At 44.0% G+C, this 21,782-nt stretch overlaps 1 protein-coding gene across 3 annotated transcripts in view; it reads left to right on the forward strand.

Annotated features, from left to right (window-relative positions):
* LOC121576893 (serine/threonine-protein phosphatase CPPED1) overlaps positions 1-8,572 on the forward strand; it is a 39,995-nt gene extending 31,423 nt beyond the window's left edge. For 2 of the 3 annotated variants that reach the window (XM_041890449.2, XM_041890457.2), the window contains exon 5: positions 7,303-8,572. In XM_041890449.2, the coding sequence (XP_041746383.1) occupies positions 7,303-7,529 (227 nt within the window). In that variant the 3' untranslated portion in view covers positions 7,530-8,572. The remainder of the gene's footprint in view (positions 1-7,302) is intronic. The other variant, XM_045222710.1, reaches the window with a different exon arrangement.
* Positions 8,573-21,782: the final 13,210 nt, after the last annotated feature.

Below are 21,782 nucleotides of genomic sequence, written 5' to 3' on the forward strand. Positions count from 1 at the left end.
ACCAGAAACAAAATTGTAGACCTGCACCAGGCTGGGAAGACTGAATCTGCAATAGGTAAGCAGCTTGGTTTGAAGAAATCAACTGTGGGAGCAATTATTAGGAAATGGAAGACATACAAGACCACTGATAATCTCCCTCGATCTGGGGCTCCACGCAAGATCTCACCCCGTGGGGTCAAAATGACCACAAGAACGGTGAGCAAAAATCCCAGAACCACACGGGGGGACCTAGTGAATGACCTGCAGAGCTGGGACCAAAGTAACAAAGCCTACCATCAGTAACACACTACGCCGCCAGGGATTCAAATCCTGCAGTGCAAGACGTGTCCCCCTGCTTAAGCCAGTACATGTCCAGGCCCGTCTGAAGTTTGCTAGAGTGCATTTGGATGATCCAGAAGAGGATTGGGAGAATGTCATATGAAACCAAAATAAAACTTTTTGGTAAAAACTCAACTCGTCGTGTTTGGAGGACAAAGAATGCTGAGTTGCATCCAAAGAACACCATACCTACTGTGAAGCATGGGGGTGGAAACATCATGCTTTGGGGCTGTTTTTCTGCAAAGGGACCAGGACGACTGATCCGTGTAAAGGAAAGAATGAATGGGGCCATGTATCGTGAGGTTTTGAGTGAAAACCTCCTTCCGTCAGCAAGGGCATTGAAGATGAAACGTGGCTGGGTCTTTCAGCATGACAATGATCCCAAACACACCGCCCGGGCAACGAAGGAGTGGCTTCGTATTGAAGCATTTCAAGGTCCTGGAGTGGCCTAGCCAGTCTCCAGATCTCAACCCCATAGAAAATCTTTGGAGGGAGTTGAAAGTCTGTGTTTCCCAGCGACAGCCCCAAAACATCACTGCTCTAGAGGAGATCTGCATGGAGGAATGGGCCAAAATACCAGCAACAGTGTGTGACAACCTTGTGAAGACTTACAGAAAACGTTTGACCTGTGTCATTGCCAACAAAGGGTATATAACAAAGTATTGAGAAACTTTTGTTATTGACCAAATACTTATTTTCCACCATAATTTGCAAATAAATTCATAAAAAATCCTACAATGTGATTTTCTGGATTTTTTTTCCTCATTTTGTCTGTCCTAGTTGACTTGTACCTATGATGAAAATTACAGGCCTCTCATCTTTTTAAGTGGGAGAACTTGCACAATTGGTGGCTGACTAAATACTTTTTTTCCCCACTGTAGATACTTTTGTACCTGTTTCCTCCAGCATCTTCACAAGGTCCTTTGCTGTTGTTCTGGGATTGATTTGCACTTTTCGCACCAAAGTACGTTCATCTCTAGAAGACAGAACGCGTCTCCTTCCTGAGCGGTATGACAGCTGCGTGGTCCCATGGTGTTTATACTTACGTACTATTGTTTATTTTGATTTTCCCATGATGTCAAGCAAAGAGGCACTGCGTTTGAAGGTAGGCCTTGAAATACATCCACAGGTACACCTCCAATTGACTCAAACTTTTGTTATTGACCAAATACTTATTTTCCACGATAATTTGCAAATAAATTCATTAAAAATCCTACAATGTGATTTTCTGGATTTTTTTTCCTCATTTTGTCTGTCATAGTTGACGTGTACCTATGATGAAAATTACAGGCCTCTCTCATCTTTTTAAGTGGGAGAACTTGCATAATTGGTGGCTGACTAAATACTTTTTTTCCCCACTGTATATATTGTTGAATTCTGTTTTAATGCCTGGATTCCATGAGGGCCTTAATGACTCCAACCTAAGTGCATGTAAACTTCCGACTTCAACTGTGTATATATATATATATTGTTGAATTCTGTTTTAATGCCTGGATTCCATGAGGGCCTACCTTCAAACGTGGTCCTCTGTAGCTCAGCTGGTAGAGCACGGCGCTTGTAACGCCAGGGTAGTGGGTTCAATCCCCGGGACCACCCATACACAAAAATGTATGCACGCATGACTTGTAAGTCGCTTTGGATAAAAGCGTCTGCTAAATGGCATATTATTATTATTATTATTATTATTATTAATTGTCATATTTGGGCCAGAATGAGGCTCTCCACTACCTATTGTTCCTGCAGTGATGATTCACCATCTTCCTCAAATGACTGGGACCGAGCTCCCTGCCATCCAGGACCTCTATATCAGGCAGTGTGAAAGGAAGGCCAGGAAAATCGTTAAAAACTCCAAACCACCCCAGCTGTTCTCTCTGCTTCCGCACGGCAAGCGGTACCAGTGCATCAAGTCTGACACCAACAGGCTCCTGAACAGCTTCTATCCCCATGCCATAAGAACGTTAATTAGCTAACTAAATGGCAACACAGACTGAGTTTACCCTTGTATTTTATTATTATTTTTGCACTGTCTCTGCACACTCACAGGGCCCTACACATTCACACACTGTCACTCCAACACACACACAAACACTCCATTTGCTCACACACACATATGTACATACATTTATACTGACTCTACACACACCCCCACTCACATTCAATAATCATATAACCTGATGCCTAGTCACCTTACCCCTATACATATCTACCTCTATCACTCCAGTATCCCTGCACATTGTTAATATGGTACTGGAACTAACCCTGTATATAGTCACCTTACCCCTATACAGTTGAAGACGGAAGTTTATATACACTTAGGTTGGAGTCATTCAAACTCGTTTTTCAACCACTCCACACATTTCTTGTTAACAAACTATAGTTTTGGCAAGTCGGTTAGGACATCTACTTTGTGCATGACAAGTAATTTTTCCAACAATTGTTTACAGACAGATTATTTCACTTATAATTCACTGTATCACAATTCCAGTGGGTCAGAAGTTTACATACACTAAGTTGACTGTGCCTTTAAACAGCTTGGAAAATTCCAGAAAATGATGTCATGGCTTTAGAAGCTTCAAATAGGCTAATTGACATCATTTGAGTCAATTGGAGATGTACCTTTGGATGTATTTCAAGGCCTACCTTCAAACTCAAGTGCCTCTTTGCTTGACATCATGGGAAAATCAAAATAAATCAGCCAAGACCTCCGAAAAAAAGTTGTAGACCTCCACAAGTCTGGTTCATCCTTGGGAGCAATTTCCAAACGCCTGAAGGTACCACGTTCATTTGTACAAACAATAGTACGCAAGTATAAACACCATGGGACCACGCAGCCGTCATACCGCTCAGGAAGGAGACGCATTCTGTCTCCTAGAGATGAACGTACTTTGGTGCGAAAAGTGCAAATCAATCTCAGAAAAACAGCAAAGGACCTTCTGAAGATGCTGTAGGAAACAGGTACAAAAGTATCTATATCCACAGTAAAACAAGTCCTATATCGACATAACCTGAAATGCCGCTCAGCAAGGAAGAAGCCACTGCTCCAAAACCGCCATAAAAAAGCCAGAGGGGTCTTAATACTTTACGAATGCACTGTATTTCCATTAACTTGTCCAGTGATTTTTTTGGTTTGTCAACATTTAGAAAGTTTGCATAGAAAACAGATGAGACAATTGTCTGCTAGGGTGCATTTCCATTTAACTATCTTGTGACAAAAACAGCTGGACGTAATGATGTCACACCAACCCAAAAAACACTCCTGTAGAAATAATTGGATGGTGAAACTTGCCAGGCAACCAGAAAAGCAATGCGAAGCAATTCAGGAATTTTTGAAAGTCCTTGTCCTGCAAATAAACATAATATTGATAGATGGGGAAAAAAATGAATAAAATGTAGAGTGGAGCTTATAGCTAGAAAAATCCACCTGTCTAATGGATAAAAATGTATCCTATATCTGCCGTTTCCATTAAACCTTGTGGTCCTCTGTAGCTCAGCTGGTAGAGCGCGGCGCTTGTAACACCAGGGTAGTGGGTTCGATCCCCGGGACCACCCATACACAAATATGTATGCACACATGACTGTAAGTCGCTTTGGATAAAAGCGTCTGCTAAATGGCATATATATATATATATATAAAACCTGTCGCAATTATTTTTTTTGCAACATTGCTTTTGTCGGAAAAAAACCTGAGTCAATGGAAACCTGCCTATTGACTGATGAGACAGGAGTCACTTTAGCATCACTGTGTCAAGCCCCGACATCCTAGGAAAGGAAACCTAGGACGGCTACTTGTTCCGATGTGATACCATATATTTAACCACGTCCACGTTGCATGATTTAAGAATGGCAAAGGGATATAGGAGATCGACATTATTCAATCAGTTCGACACCTTTTATAAACTAGTCAAAACGTGTTCCAACACTACTGTTCAGTTGTCAGCTAACGCATAGTAAATAGCCTACTTGGCACCACGACTCCGCGTGGCTGGCTATGTGAAACACTCAAAACAAAATAAATCAGTGTCAGAAGACAATAATTAGGCTAAGAGAATTGACTCATCATTACCACTTACATTACATGGGACTAATTTAAATTTACAAGCATTATGCTCTCTCCCTCCTCCGTGTAAAGAAATTCGACTGCAACCAGGGATCTGTATATAATGATGAGATGCTCATGTCTCCGCCCTAACAATGGGAGTCGTCCCAAAGGCGGGAAGTTAGGCGACAAGCTTAGGTCTAAAATAAGCCCATAGAAACGCATTGAGTTTATTTTGGACAGATTTTGGTGAGAGTGAAACCTCTCGCTTCGCCTCTTCCTCTCTGCTGCATTTACCTGTCATCGCTCGCTTTGTGACTGACAGGCGCATGTCCTATCAATAGATATCTAGAGGATGCATATCGTTTATTCTCGCTGGAGAGGGCTCGACGGACTAGCTAATTTAATATTTTAAATGAAAAATAGCATAGTTAATATTAAGTTTAAAATGTATCCACCTGAAAATTAGTCTGTAACCAGCTGATTGGCCAACAGCCGGCGCTAATGGAAAACACTGGTACAGTACTTGCATGCTGGTTGATATGTTGATAAGTAATGTTTAACTTTGAGAATGTTTCCCCTTTATAATTACAGTATGATTAATCCTAGTGATTAGAATCAAGATCAAACGTTTCTCTCTGTTTAGGTTTAGAAGGCTTGTCTAATTGTAGTTATGTTGTACTGTTAGAGGACTGCAGTATATACACACGTGCGCGCACACACAGTAACCCCCACCTTAGTTGGCCGACCCTCCGTTGTTGAGTGGGAGCTGCCTTTAAGGTGTCAGCATGCTTCCCAGCCGAAACAGTTCGGAAGAGTTTGTGCATATATTATGACAACATTTTATGAAGTTTTTGTTCGTTTTGGACATCCGTGAGGGTTTCTTCGGCTGTTCGGGCACGCCATTTTTTTTCTGGAGGCAAGCCGAAGTCGATAACCGAAGTCTACGCCCCTTCGTCAGTGATTGGTCAACAGTAGGGATTGTTCAAAAAAAGTGTGTTGTTCAACGAGAGACGACTCGTTTTCATGCACATTTTTTCATTGAGACGCACCAAAGATCTTAGCAATATGTAAAATTGCGCGACTAAGGTCACCTCGGCAAAAACGTAAAAATTAATGACAGATTTTTTGAGTTATCTTAGATTAATTTGGACTATTTTGAGGATTATTTTGGCTAAAGCGTCTCAAAATAGACCAACAGTGCTATTGACACTTTTTCCCCCTCGTTTTTTCAAGCAAAGGTTTGGGAGTATGCGAGCACACTCGTTCGGTTCACCTAGCCGAGTTACTGTCCTAAATGACATTGCCGTGTGGTACCATGGGAAAACAGAGGGGGGAATTAGCATAACTAAGTAACGCTAGAACCATAGCCTTTCTTTGTTTTGATTGCAAAATAATTTAGCCTGCAAAAATAATACGTTTATCATCAATTTCCATCTATGTTCAATTCATTATTCAATGGTGCACAAACTGTTTTGGCTATTAATTTAACTTATATTTTTTTTCTGTGGGTTTATCCCAAGGGTGTATTTGGTGCACTGTTGAGGACACATGTGTGTAGAATCTGACTGTTGCTGATCAGGGGGAGAAAAAGGGTTTTCTTGAAAAGTAACTCCAGGGTTTTCTGGATGTTATTTTAGTGTTGAGGATTGGATGGATTTCCAGGACATGAGTAATGTCTTCATGTGTACTGTAGACCAGAATTGAGTTTTTTCGTTGCCAGCTTTTGCCAGTTTTAATTATATCCTTGGCATGTGTTGTGTATTGAGGAATGGCAGCAAGCGGGTAGAAGTCTAACTACCCCTCTACTGTTAGAAACGGAACATCTTACTTCCTCTGTCTGCCAAAATCTCACAGTATAACACACATCCGCAAAAAGAGAAGAACTCATTTGCGCTTCTCATTCAGACTGGGGCTTGCTTGGCCAACCAGTGTGAGTGTGCAATCAGTTCAGTGCCTTCTATTTCTCAGCAGAAACAGAGCCCTGCAGAAACACCACTTCAGGGGAAGGGATAGAAATCATTTCAATAATGACGACGACGATTGTGATGGAAAATAAATTGAAAAGAAAAAGCCCCTGAGTAAAGGTTTCTACATTTCCCCAAAATATTTAAAAAATGAGTTCAGTTTCTCTCTGCTTGCGCTATCTCTCGCTCGCTCGCTCTCTCTCCCTTGATCTCCCTTGCTCTCTCTCTCCCTTGCTCTCTCTCTCCCTCGCGCTCTCTCTCTCTCCTTCGCTCTCGCTCTCTCTCTCTCCCTGGCTCTCTCTCCCTCGCTCTCTCTCTCCCTCGCTCTCGCTCCCTCACTCCCTCGCTATCTCTCTCTCTCGCTCACTCTCTCTCTCCCTCGCTCGCTCTCTCTCCCTCACTCTCTCTCTCCCTCGCTCTCTCTCCCTCGCTCCCTCTCCCTCTCTCTCGCTCTCTCTCTCTGTCTCTCTCTCTCCCTCGCTCTCCCTCGCTCTCTCTCTCTGTCAGGCGTTTGTTTTCTGTCGATCTGACAGATATGGCAATGATCTCATTATGCAATTATATTGAGCTAATATGAATATATTGCTATTGTATGCAGAGCAGATGCCCTTATCAGGGACAATTTGCCTATGTTATATTTAGCTCTGCATATGCATGTAGACAGGATGCAGACTAGAGCTGTGTAGAAAACAGAACAGGCTTTCTCCAACAACCCCAACAGAGACTGACACCATATGGTCACGTCACCTAAGGTTAATCAATACTAATCGATTATTAATCAATACCGTCACTTTCTGGGGTTGCTGTTTTTTGGGACGAGACACCAATATTGTGGATGGGTATAATGGGTCTGGTGAGTCAAAAAGCTTTGATAACCCTCTTCTTACTCCCCTCTCTCTCTCTCTCTCTCTCTCGTATTGTGTTGTTCTTGTAAGCCTCCTCCTCCTCCTCACACTCTTTCTGTTCCTCTATGTTGTGTAGGAGTGAAGGCGGTGTTCTCCGGACACTACCACCGTAATGCAGGGGGGCTCCACGACGGCCTGGACATGGTGGTGAGCTCCGCTATAGGCTGCCAGCTGGGAGACGACACCCATGGGGTCAGGGTGGTGGTAGTGACCGCTGACCAGGTCATCCATCGCTACCACAGCCTGGAGCAGCTCAGTGGGCGGGGCATGGACAAGGACCTCAGGAAACTACTGCAGGCCTGAGCCAATCAGAGGAGAGGGGACACACAGGACCAGAACACCAGGGCCCGATTCATAAAGCATCTCAGAGTAGAGGAGTGCTGATCTAGGATCAGGTCCCTCTTTTTATTCCTTATAATTTAAAAGGCAGATCCTAGATCAGCACTGCTACTCTGACTCTGTGAATACAGGCTCAGGACCAGAACACCAGACAGTGGAGAGAAAGTCTGTCAATCGTCGTAAGACTTGTAGCCTACTGTGAATAAACACTAACCCATTGTATCGTACAAGGTCATCAGTCACAGAATGTGCTGGATTTACCTTACTCCAGAGAGAAAAAACTGTTCTACTGTTGTCATAAGTTACTCTTGTGTCAACAATATCCTAGTTATGAAAAAAAAAAATGTATGCACTCACTAACTGTAAGTCGCTCTAGATAAGAGCGTCTGCTAAATGACTAAAATGTAAATGTAAAATGTATCTCTAAGGTCTACTAAGCCACTGTCTGTAACACTCATAATGGAAACTAATCCAATGAGCATGTCCTGTGTTAGTAGTCATGTGTCTTTTTATATCAAGCCTGAGAAATCGCTTGGGGGGGAATATTGTTTGTCTTGTCTAGTAGCAGCACTGAATGTCTTTACTGACGAATGGTACTAGTATGACTCTATAGCCCTGAAACGACTCCCCGTTGCCCTGTGTGAATATTTTCAACCCCACTCACCCAATCCTCGATGCAACAAATTGTCATGGCAACAGCCATTGTCCTCGTTGAACAGGCCTGATGGTGGTGATGGGTGGGCCAACAACAACAACATGATGACCTCTGCAATGAAAACACTGTCATGGGATAAACAACTCTTCAGTTTACAGCAACGTCCCGTCTGTGAACGTGATGTTCCCTACTACGTATTTTATGTCTTCAATCTTCTTGACCTCATTGAGATTTTGTTATATTAGATTTGTTAATGGATTTAGTACTTAATGAGTTGGGGTAAGGTCAGGATACAATCAAAAGTAATGTTCTGTTTTATTTTTTTTATGAATAAACATTGATTTAAACTATTGCATTGATTATGTAAGTGATGTTGCTGAATTGTTGAACCTCAGTCCATATCAGCTACACACAAACCTTTTTGACCCTTCCTCTCCTCAGTGTGCCTACCCATCCCCTCCTTCCTCAGTGTGCCTACCCATCCCCTCCTTCCTCAGTGAGCCTACCCATCCCCTCCTTCCTCTCCTCAGTGAGCCTACCCATCCCCTCATTCCTCTCCTCAATGTGCCTACCCATCCCCTCCTTCCTCAATGTGCCTACCCATTTTCTTCTTCCTCAGTGTGCCTACCCATCCCCTCCTTCCTCAGTGAGCCTACCCATCTCCTCTTTCCTCTCCTCAGTGAGCCTACCCATCCCCTACTTCCTCAGTGAGCCTACCCAATCTCCTCCTTCCTCCCCTCAGTGTGCCTACCCATCCCTCCTTCCTCAGTGAGCCTACCCATCCCCTCCTTCCTCAGTGAGCCAACCCAATCTCCTCCTTCCTCCCCTCAGTGAGCCTACCCATCCCTTGCTTCCTCAGTGAGCCTACCCATCCCCTCCTTCCTCAGTGTGCCTACCCATCCCCTGCTTCCTCAGTGAGCCTACCCATCCCCTCCTTCCTCCTCTCAGTGTGCCTACCCATCCCCTCCTTCCTCAGTGTGCCCACCCATCCCCTCCTTCCTCAGTGTGCCTACCCATCCCTTCCTTCCTCAGTGTGCCTACCCATTTCCTCCTTCCTCAGTGAACCTACCCATCCCCTCCTTCCTCAGTGTGCCTACCCATCCCCTCCTTCCTCTCCTCAGTGAGCCTACCCATCCCCTCCCTCAGTGTGCCTACCCATCCCTTCCTTCCTCCTCAGTGTGCCTACCCATCCCCTCCTTCCTCAGTGAGCCTACCCATCCCCTCCTTCCTCTCCTCAGTGAGCCTACCCATTCCCTCCTTCCACTCCTCAGAGTGCCTACCCATCCCCTGCTTCCTCAGTGAGCCTACCCATCCCCTCCTTCCTCAGTGTGCCTACCCATCCCCTCCTTCCTCATTGAGCCTACCCATCCCCTCCTTCCTCCCCTCAGTGTGCCTACCCATCCCCTCCTTCCTCAGTGTGCCTACCCATCCCCTCCTTCCTCAGTGTGCCTACCCATCCCCCTCCTTCCTCATTGAGCCTACCCATCCCCTCCTTCCTCCCCTCAGTGTGCCTACCCATCCCCTCCTTCCTCAGTGAGCCTACCCATCCCCTCCTTCCTCAGTGTGCCTACCCATCCCCTCCTTCCTCATTGAGCCTACCCATCCCCTCCTTCCTCCCCTCAGTGTGCCTACCCATCCCCTCCTTCCTCAGTGTGCTTACCCATCCCCTCCTTCCTCCCCTCAGTGTGCCTATCCATCCCCTCCTTCCTCAGTGTGCCTACCCATCCCTCCTTCCTCAGTGGGCCTACCCATCCCCTCCTTCCTCAGTGAGCCTACCCATCCCCTCCTTCCTCAGTGTGCCTACCCATCCCCTCCTTCCTCAGTGAGCCTACCCATCCCCTCCTTCCTCAGTGTGCCTACCCATCCCCTCCTTCCTCAATGTACCTACCCATTCCCTCCTTCCTCAGTGTGCTTACCCATCCCCTCCTTCCTCCCCTCAGTGTGCCTATCCATCCCCTCCTTCCTCAGTGTGCCTACCCATCCCTCCTTCCTCAGTGGGCCTACCCATCCCCTCCTTCCTCAGTGAGCCTACCCATCCCCTCCTTCCTCAATGTACCTACCCATTCCCTCCTTCCTCAGTGTGCCTACCCATCCCCTCCTTCCTCCCCTCAGTGTGCCTATCCATCCCCTCCTTCCTCAGTGTGCCTACCCATCCCCTCCTTCCTCAGTGTGCCTACCCATCCCCTCCTTCCTCAGTGAGCCTACCCATCCCCTCCTTCCTCAGTGTGCCTACCCATCCCCTCCTTCCTCAGTGAGCCTACCCATCCCCTCCTTCCTCAGTGAGCCTACCCATCCCCTCCTTCCTCAGTGAGCCTACCCATCCCCTCCTTTCTCAGTGAGCCTACCCATCCCCTCATTCCTCAGTGAGCCTACCCATCCCCTCCTTCCTCTCCTCAGTGAGCCCACCCATCCCCTCCTTCCTCTCCTCAGTGAGCCTACCCATCCCCTCATTCCTCTCCTCAGTGAGCCTACCCATCCCCTCCCAATAGAGGTATTCTACAGTGTGTCTATTGTTCAGGTGTGTCTGTGTCCCAGACCCCCTAAACACATCGGGTCCATACTTGTGAACATTAGAAAAAGTTTAAGTTTGAACCTTTTCTGCATCTCAAAATGCGCATTAGCCAATTAAAATCGTCAACGTAGTTGCACGTGATACAACTCTACATGTTAGCTGTTCCCATCACATAATCTAGCACATTTAGCGCTATACTAACCTGACCAGGTGGCAGTGATTATTTCCTGTATCAAATCCCACATCAGCCTATCAAAGATCTTAAGACAAAATTCATAAGGCATGTTTTCGCATATGACAAAATTGCAGGTTTTTGCTTATCCGTTTCACACAATGTGCTTTTTACGTGTAAAAGATAGAGGTTTATACAACATTTTAAGTTTATCATACATTGTAAAACATTTTTTTTTTTTTATCGAAGAACGTTATGATTTTGTCAAATAGCTGTCATGTTCATCTACTACCATTGCTGCTAGGCGGTTGACTGAATCTTCGCGGTACAGTAACTGTTGGTTCGAGGCCACTTGCGTCAAGCTTTTTTGTTAAGGAAAAAACTGTTCACTGCTGGTCCTTGATGCTCTATTCAAATAACATACACTACCGGTCAAAAGTTTTAGAACACCTACTCATTCAAGAATTTTTCTTTATTTTTAATATTTTCTACATTGTAGAATAATAGTGAAGACATCAAAACTATGAAATAACACATCTGGAATCATGTAGTAACCAAAAAAGTGTTAAACAAATCAAAATATATTTTATATTTGAGATTCTTCAAATAGCCACTATTTGGCTTGATGACAGCTTTGTACACTCTTGGCATTCTTCCAACCAGCTTCATGGGGTAGTCACCTGGAATGCATTTCAATTAACAGGTGTGCCTTCTTAAAAGTTAATTTGTGGAATTTCTTTCCTTCTTAATGATTTGAGCCAATCAGTTGTGTTGTGACAAGGTAGGGGGGATATACAGAAAATAGCCCTATTTGGTAAAAGACCAAGTTCATCTTATGGCAAGAACAGCTCAAATAAGCAAAGAGAAACGACAGTCCATAGTTACTTTAAGACATGAAGGTCAGTCAATATGGAAAAATTCAAGAACTTTGAAAGTTTTTTCAAGTGCAGTTGCAAAAACCATCAAGCGCTATGATGAAACTGACTCTCATGAGGACCACCACAGGAATGGAAGACCCAGAGTTACCTCTGCTGCATAGGAGACGTTCATTAGAGTTACCACTAGAGTTATACTCCCGAGTGGCGCAGTGGTCTAAGGCACTGCATCGCAGTGCTAGCTGTGCCACTAGAGATCCTGGTTCGAATCCAGGCTCTGTCGTAGCTGGCCGTGACCGGGAGACCCATGGGGCGGCGCACAATTGGCCCAGGGTAGGGGAGGGAATGGCCAGCAGGGATGTAGCTCAGTTGGTAGAGCATGGCGTTTGCAACGCCAGGGTTGTGGGTTCGATTCCCACGGGGGGCCAGTATGAAAAAAATAAAAATGTATGCACTCACTAACTGTAAGTCACTCTGGATAAGAGCCTCCGCTAAATGACTAAAATGTAAAAAAATGTAAATGTTACCAGCCTCAGAAATTGCAGCCCAAATAAATGCTTCACAGAGTTCAAGTAACAGATCTCAACATCAACTGTTCAGAGGAGACTGTGTGAATCAGGCCTTCATGGTCAAATTGCTGCAAAGAAACCACTACTAAAGGACACCAATAATAAGAAGAGACTTGCTTGGGCCAAGGACATTAGACCGGTGGAAATGTGTCCTTTGGTTTGGTGTCCAAATTTGAGATTTTTGGTTCCAATCACTGTGTCTTTGTGAGACGCGGTGTGGATGAACGGATGATCTCCGCATGTGTATTTCCCACCGTAAAGCATGGAGGAGGAGGTGTGATGGTGTGGGGGTGCTTTGCTGGTGACATTGTCTGTGATTTATTTAGAATTCAAGGCACACTTAACCAGCATGGCTACCACAGCATTCTGCAGTGATACGCCATCCCATCTGGTTTGGGCTTAGTGGGACTATCATTTGTTTTCAATGAGCCAACTTGGCTATTTTACCAAGAAGGAGAGTGATGGAGTGCTGCATCAGATGACCTGGCCTCCACAATCCCCCGATCTCAACCAAATTGAGATGGTTTGGGATGAGTCGGACCGCAGAGTGAAGGAAAAGCAGCCAACAAGTGCTCAGCATATGTGGGAACTCCTTCAAGACTGTTGGAAAATAATTCCAGGTGAAGCTGGTTGAGAGAATGCCAAGAGTGTGCAAAGCTGTCATCAAGGCAAAGGGTGGCTATTTGAAGAATCTCCAATATAAAATATATTTTGATTTGTTTAATGCTTTTTTGGTTACTTCATGATTCCATATGGGTTATTTAATAGTTTTGCTGTCTTCACTATTATTCTACAATGCAGAAAATAGTAAAAAATAAAGAAAAACCCTTGAATGAGTAGGTGTTCTAAAATGTTTGATAGGTAGTGTATATGTGACGGAGTGGATGATTATAATCATTCATATAAAACGTTGTACATATAAGTGTAGCCTACATAAGAAATTACGTTTTGTTTTTGGTCTAACCATAATGTTATACTATGCTATCATATTGGGTATGTTAGGCCTATGTAGAATACTAATTAATCATTAAGTGATCTTGTAAGACATTGATTGAGCTTTGATCTAAACTTTATTAAATGAGCGCCATTCTGAGAAGTGGGGAGCGTCGCTCCGGCAGCTAACGTTACACCCCCCTAGGTCTGCAAGAGGGATTCAAAGAAGCTTCTCATTAAATACATTTGCAATCTTAATTTACAAGGTTTTGGCTGCACTTCCCTTCGCAACACTACAGTAAGTATAATTCTACATTTCAAAGGAAAAAACGTATCTCACCTGGGTTTCGAATTTGCCGCAAATGGCGAAAATGACTAGAAGCCAGGCTCGCTACACTGAATATGGGTCCAGTTGAAACTGTGCGCATTTGGAGATGGTGAAAAAGTTAAACCTAAACCTATGGACCCAGAACGCATGAATTACTGGACCAAACCATCAAAGCAGGTTTTACCTGAGCCAATCAGAGGAGAGGACACGCTCAGGATCAGAACGCCGGACTGCATTCAGTCAGTTTTTAACGTTCTGGAACGTTCAATTGAACAGAAATGGTGCTGTACTGAAAGACCAGGGGTGCGTTCAGTTCGCTTGAACATTCGCTACATTGCGGAACGGTTTGTACTGAGCAATATGTTTTCCCAAAACGTTCTTGAACAGACTTTGAGATACGTTTGCTCTGTTCGGTGGGTGTGCCAGGGTGTGGCTTGAAGCAATGAGTGACGTATTTAAAGGGTAGTGGTGCATTTTGAAGCCACAACCCAACTTTTCTCTGTTTTTCAAATGGTCGTTCAGTACAGCATAGTTTTTGTTCAATTGAATGTTCTATTAAGTTTGTATGTAATGAACGCAGCCCCGTTGAAATACGGGGAGGGTTTGGGGAATGCTGTCAGCATGACCACTGCCCTTTAAATACTTCACTCATTGCTTGAAGCCATGCCTCGCCAAGCCCACCAAACGGGAGCAAACATACCTGAAAGTCTTTTCAAGAATGTACAATAATGTATGCACCCCGCATGGCCCATATTCATGAAGCGTCAGAGTAGGAGTAGGAGGGCTAATCATCATGACAACCTGAGGAAAAACACAGCCGTTGTCCTCATTGAACAGGCCTGATGGTGGTGATGGATGGGACAACAACAACTCATGAAGACCAATTAAAACACTGTCATGGGATAAACAAGACTCTTCAGTTTACAGCAATGTTCCGTCTGTGAACGTGATGTTCCCTACTACTTTTTTTTTATGTCTTCAATCTTCTTGACCACATTGAGTATTTGTTATATGAAGCCCTTTTTATACCTGGTGCTAATAAGCATCCTTTGTCCAGATCTTGTCCACATTTTGATTGTGCCAACATATTAGCCATTGCTAATCATCATCTACAGATGATATTAAAATGTGTCTCTTATCCGTCCACTAGTAGTGTCTGCTTTGAGACCAGATATCGTGGTCCCTCCCTGTATGCAAATTATTTGACAGATATTTTGTTTACATAATATTTATTTAGTTTAAAAGACATCTTGACAACATGAGTCAATGGTGCCACCAGTCAATGATTTTAGAGAGTGGTATAATGGTGATTTCATCAGTTTCACTGTCCAGATCTGTCTACACTTGTAAGATATCCAGGAACAATGCATCCTGCCTGTCTCCGGAGGTGGTCAGGACGGTCAGATCACAATGCGTCTTCTACAATCAGAATGTGGACAGGACAAAGGATTCATGTTAGCGCCAGGCAGGTAGCCTAGCGGTTAAGAGTGTTGGGCCAGTGACTGAAAGGTTGCTGGTTCGAATCCCTAGGTGAAAAATCAGTTGATGTGCCCTTGAGCAAGGAACTTAACCCTAATTGCTCCTGTAAGTCGCTCTGGATACGAGTGTCTGCTAAATGACTCAAATATAATAAACAGGGCTTTTTATTTTTCACCTTTCTCTCCTCAGTGCGCCTACCCATCCCCTCCCAGTGGAGGTTTTGCACTGTGTTAATGTGTTGACAGGGAGGTTACTCCGTAATGTTCCAGGGGATTCTCTCCAGGTGCGTCCCTAATGGCACCCTATTCCCTTTATAGTGCACTACCTTTGACCAGGGCCAATAGGGTGCCATTTGGGATGCAACCCCTGCCTTGGATGATGAAAGCTAGCTGTTGTTTATCGATCAGACCTGCCCTGTCTCTGTGTCCCAGACCCCCGAAACACATCACGCATGGATTACTGGACCCAACCATCACATCAGCTTTTAGGAAACAACACGACAATATGAGAAGGCAGGCATGTTTCATATCTCTGTGGTCCTCATGGTGGAAGGTAAGTTGATCAGGGAGGAACAGACGGAGTGGACTTCTGTCAGGGAAGTGCAGGAGGTACAGTGTAAGGAACAGAGTAGGGAGGGGTGACATGAATAGTTCTGTCTCATAAGTGATCCTGTGACCCCCTGTTCACCAATCTCACGAGAATGATCTTACATTCGCTACAGTATTTGATTGCCTGTAGAATATAGGCCATTAACGAACAGCTTCCAAACCAAAAACACTTAAAGTCTGAGGAGCTACAGTACATAGCTGGAGAAGAGAAGTGCTCCAAGTGATTTCACAGGTTAGTAGATTAGACTCAGCGTATCCAATCATGGCCTGGTACCAGGGAGTCACCCTCCACCCCACTGGCCCCATGACCACAGAGAGAGCACCATCTGGGGACCACAGAGCCCTCACCTCCACCCCGATCAGCCTTTTGTCGCTCTGCCCTCAGGCCTTCCAAGAAAACAACCACAGCTGTTACTCAGAAAGAACCATGGTTAAAATTGGATAACAACATGTTAAAGATACTTTATTTTTTATACTGCATATAGTGTAGATCCATGAAACAAAACAACTATTAAAGCTTTTATTATCTCAGGGCAAATTCTGTACTAAACAGTCTGCAGGCTGAAGACACAGTGATGTTGCGGCGGGAGAGGTGGTAGCGTTTTGTACACCCCATTAGTTCCCTTCTCTCTACTTCCTCTGAATTGTCACAGTGCAGTTCCAGGGCTGATTGCTGCCGGTGGGCATGAACACAACTGACAGGGAGAGAACACACACACACACACACACACACACACACAGGGAGTTAAAAGTCTGACTGACAATTATGAAAACACAGAGTTCGGAGGGGCTTCATCTGTCTGGGTGGGTTGTTGGCCTCCTCCGTGTAAGCCGTAATTCATTGTGTCATCGCCCCCCTGCAGCACGTAAAGTATGACACACAAACACACACACACACACACACACACACACACACACACACACACACACACACACACACACACACACACCACAATGAGGTAAACACTGCCTCTCTGACATGACTGATCATCCCCCTGCCTCATCCCATGCAGGCTCAGGAGTGGGATGCAGGACGGCAGAAAATACATTCCATTTACTGAGGGGCGTTGGAGCTCACGCTGTAAACAGTTGTTCACTGTCACGTTCTGCTCCCTGTCTGAATAGCAACACATGGGTTACTATTTGGTAGGTTCCCATATCTGTATGGATAAAGGGCTGTCTAGTTGTGGATAAACAGGAGAAGGCATCGAGGGGGAAGGGTGTGGGATTGAAATAAAGACCTGCCACTCACCTTGCCTCAGATGTCTCAGTAAGGTTATGTACTAGAATGTTCAGTGTTTGTTCAGTTAGTCGGCCTGGGAACAGAAGGCTGGGTGACATTTACCACGTTGTCGTCTTTCACGCCACTGACTGAACTCCCACTCTTTGAAAGTCAGTGTGGCTTTTTAACAGCAAGTTTTAACAAACAACTATTTGCCAAACAACCACTTGTTACTTTGTTTCAATAACAAAAGTTGTTATTTTTTCATTTTTTCACTGGTTTGCTCTGTGACTGATTTATGGAAATTTGATAGGTGTCTTCACCGTTTCAACTAGCCTAACAAAATTTCACGACTTTCCCCAGTCTTATATAACTTCAATAGCCCTGCAGTAGTTGGTTTTGCAGGTAGCCTAGGTTTGTTTTTCTCCATCTGTCAATCATCCCTGCTCAACACATGGACAGCTTGCTAGTTGCCAGCCCATCTGCATTCCATTACTGTAGGCTTCCTTTGACACTAATGGAGCTATTTCAGAAAGCAATAAACTGTGGGGAACATTAGCTGAGATGCAGCGGCGAACACTGAAATGAAGACTAGCAGAAGTGCGAAGCATCGCTAAGATGTCTCCCCCAGGCCTCCAAGGCAAAATTATCATTCCAAATAATACTATTAGATTGAGAGAAATGAAAAAAATAAACCATAAGTATTCTCCCAGAGAAAGAGGGAAGGCAGCGGCTCATGTTGAGGACGTGAATAAACCCTCTAATGTAGCCAAGAAGGTAGTCTCACCTGTTAGGAGACCAGCCAACCTGGATAAAGTGCTTGCTTTTTTTTTGCTTGTTACAGGCTGTCATCCATGCTAGATCAAACAATGATGTGGTGATACACAAAGTTAGGCCAGATAACACATTACATATAGATTTTCAAGGCAATTTTCAAGGGGTTAAAGGTCAATTGGTGTATATGGGCATAATGTAAATAGTAATAGATTTAGGTCAAATATCCTGAAATTCTCAACAAAAACGGAATGGATGATCAAACAAACACAGACTATGGGAATGGATCTGGTGCTGCTGGTGAACCTGGATCTGCAGCCATAATCAAAGTGACACTGGACTAGCGCACGTTCCAGAGAATTGTCTATACCTAGGTTTCCATCCAATTGGGGACAGATTTTCATGCGAATATTCTAAAATCTGCATAAAAACAGTATGAGCATTTTCTCATCAGAGTTGTGTTTCCATCAAATTGACTTGTTGCAGATAAAAGTCTGTGCGTAAATACATAGTGCACATAAAAAAGACTTTTGCGGCTAAATTCCCATGTACCGAATAAAAAGTCAAAATTAAATGGGTTTCCATGGCATTTCCAACTCTAGGCCTACTGATGGTTTTGTCACTAAAAATGTTGCGTAGGTATAGCCAATGTGCCCATTCTGGTATTGGCAGGTGCACTCTAGCCAACAGCTTGCAGATACAGTGCGGGTATAGCCTAATACACTGCATGATCTCGTGACTGTTTTTATCCTACATGTACTTTACTCGCATAAAAGGATTGGATGGAAACCTGCTTAACGTCAAGCCATTTTGAGGATGCTAAAATTATATTTTGAATGAAGGGGTGCATGCCTACAGGAGACTTTTGAAGTAGCCGAATCAGATTAAAAGATTGTGACTGGTTGTGTTTATGCATCATATAAAAAGGTAATACATTATAAAAGTTAAATGAGGAATAACCGCTCGGATTGGAGAGGAGGCAGAGCCACACATGAAGCTTTCCTGAATATCTGGGCCTGCCAGGAGCATATGTGGTCACGTTATTATAGGACGACTTGGGAGAATGTTGATCCGCAACAGACAGCGCATCTCAGTAAAATATTAAATAGAAATAAAAATACAGACAGACTGGCCTGCTTTCTGTGCCTTTCTAGACCTTATAAACTGTAGAGAGTAGACCCACAATTGATGCAACTGGAAAGAAACATTCAAATCACAGGGCTTTTGCGAAGTGACGTTATTAAAATGAAATTTTCACTGCAGCCTAGAGTAGAATTTTGTACTCCCTTAAAAACAAAAATGCAATTATTCATTTAATTGTGGTGTTAGGGTAGTCTAGGTAGGATAATTGTATTGTCCCTAAAACAAGATCAATATGGGAGCTTTTTGAGCTGCATGTCTCATGTCTTCACTGTTCTTTCATGTGCAATGATGAAACTCGTCTCTCCGCTGCCTATCAGTTATTCCTATTTGTTCTTGTGGATTCATATTGAAAATGTATGCAGCTTTGAATGCTTTTATGTGTGGTAGTTAGCCTATTGCAGATCTGGGCAGACGATCCACCTACCACTATTGTCACGATGAATAGTGGATAGAGGGCAGGATAGACCGTTAGACTATATTGACCTGTGGTATAGTAAAAGTTACTGCGTGAAAAAGCGTAGGTCATAAGGGAAGTACCAAAACACCTTGATATAGGGGAGGAGCATGCAAGCAGATGAGGACATGTGGCTAGGATGGAAGACATTATATAGTAAAACCTGCAAAAGAGCGAATGTAAACCAGGGACAAAACACACTACCCTCCCCTGTGCCCAATAAAAAAACACAACCCTCCTCAGTAAAATTCTAACTGTCCCTTTACTCAATTTGATTTTGAGCTAAACACGGCTGCATTGGACCTTTAATGCATAATTATGACAAAGTAACTATAAATATGTTTATTCCATATTCTACGTGTGTATGTATGATTAAAAGGTCAAGTTCTCCTGGTTTAGTTGGGTCTCCCGAAGTTTTCTCAAAGGGTCTACGTCACCTGAGAACGGTCCTTGGTGGTGCTACAGACCACAAATCTAGCTGAAAACATCAGAACTTTCATATTTTCTGTATATTTGAATGTCTTAAAGCATAATAACTGTATGAAAAGTAACTATTAATGCATCCATTCCATAGTCTGTGTTTGTTTGATAATACTTTCAGTTTTTGTTGAGAATTTCAGGATATTTGACCTAAATCTATTAAAATGTCCATTATGCCCATATTCACCAATTTGACCTTTAACCCCTTGAAAATTGCCTTGAAAATCAAAATGTAACTTGTTATCTGGCCTATGTTTGTGTATCACCCCATCATTGTTTGATCTAGTATGGATGACATTCTGTAACAAGCAAGCACTTTTTCCAGGTTGGCTGGTCTATTGTGTCCTGCTTCACGGTGCACTCTCTTTAAATGGTCCCACATCCCCCTCTATCTATGGTGTGTGATTACATGTGCTTAGTATGTTGACACTAACAATTAATCCCTCCATGTTATTAATTGAACTAGTAGAAATAGAAGCACGATTACAAAAACAGAAATCCAATCAAATGTGCTTCTTTAATACAGGTCCACAGATGAGGTTAACCGTTCAATAATAACGTACAACGCATATTTAGAATGAAATCCCTCTCACTGTTTCATGAAACAACCCCCTCAACAATGCTAATTAATCACACTATCTTTTCCCACATTGGATATATCCGCCTTGGCTCTCTCATCCCCTCTTCAATTAGATTTACCTCCATACTCTAATGTTAGGGTTTGGATGAAGTGGAATTACCCAGGAATACTAATGTTTTAAATCCTCTTTAGCCTTTGACTCCCTGTGTATCAGCTGCTTGACAGCTATCAGGGATTTAACATGTTGTGTTGAGGGTTTATATGTTACTCAAAAAGATACAGCTTCCCTGTTGGGTCAGAACCGTGATCAGTCGGTTCTGTGTTCTGACTCAGATCAGTGGAACGATTCCATCATTCTGGAGATTCATTCCAAGTTCCGTCAGAGGCTTTTTCTGTCCCTGTATGGTCTCCTTTAGAATCTCTCTGGATGGGTATTAAAACCAAAGATGAGGGGGCAGAAGTGAGGAGGCGGAAGTGAGGAGGCAGAAGAGAGGAGGCAGAAGAAAGGATGAGGATGTCTGGGAGAGGAGAAGAGGAGAGACGAGAAGAGAGGAGGCAGAAGAGAGGAGGCAGAAAAGAGGAGGCAGAAGAGAGGAGTCAGAAGAGAGGAGGCAGAAGAGAGGAGGCAGAAGAGAGGAGGCAGAAGAGAGGAGGCAGAAGAGAGGAGGCAGAAGAGAGGATGAGGATGTCTGGGAGAGGAGAAGAGAGGAGGCAGAAGAGAGGAGGCAGAAGAGAGGATGAGGATGTCTGGGAGAGGAGAAGAGGAGAGAGGAGAAGAGAGAGAGGGGCCATTGTTCTCTACCTTCTCCATCCTCTCCTACATGATTGATTCTCAAAAGACAGCTTTGTTAGAAAATGGGTCCACATTCAACATTTTCCCAGAGCTGGTTGATTCCTTGCGAGAGGAGAGTGACTGTGGAAATATGTAAATATTCCCTGATACTTTCCCTGAGCGTCTTGCCTCCCGCCACAACACACATTCTCCCTCATTGTAATGACTCATTGACATCAACTGTAGTGTGTAAAGTGGCTCCCCTGTCACCCTTCACTGACAACACCCTCCAAAACTCTCCACACGGTCTCTCTCTCTCTCCATCTGTCTCTCCATCTCTTTGTCTCTCCGTCTGTTTGTCTCTCCTTCCATCTGTCCCCCTCTCTATGTGTCTCTCTCTCTCTCTCTCTCTCTCTCTCTCTCTCTCTCTCTCTCTCTCTCTCTCTCTCTCTCTCTCTCTCTCTCTCTCTCTCTCTCTCTCTACTCTGTGTGTCTGTCTCTCTGTGTGTCTCTCTCTCTGTCTGTCTGTGTGTTTCTCCATCTCTGTGTCTCTGTCTGTCTCTCCATCTCTCTGCGTGTCTCTCTGTCTCCTAGCTTGCAAGCCTTACTGAATTATTAATCCAACATGCTTTCTGACGAGTCCCGTCACTGCAGTATTTCA

This window comes from Coregonus clupeaformis, chromosome 1 (genome assembly GCF_020615455.1).
Source record: "Coregonus clupeaformis isolate EN_2021a chromosome 1, ASM2061545v1, whole genome shotgun sequence".
In the NCBI taxonomy this organism is placed as follows: Eukaryota; Metazoa; Chordata; class Actinopteri; order Salmoniformes; family Salmonidae; genus Coregonus; species Coregonus clupeaformis.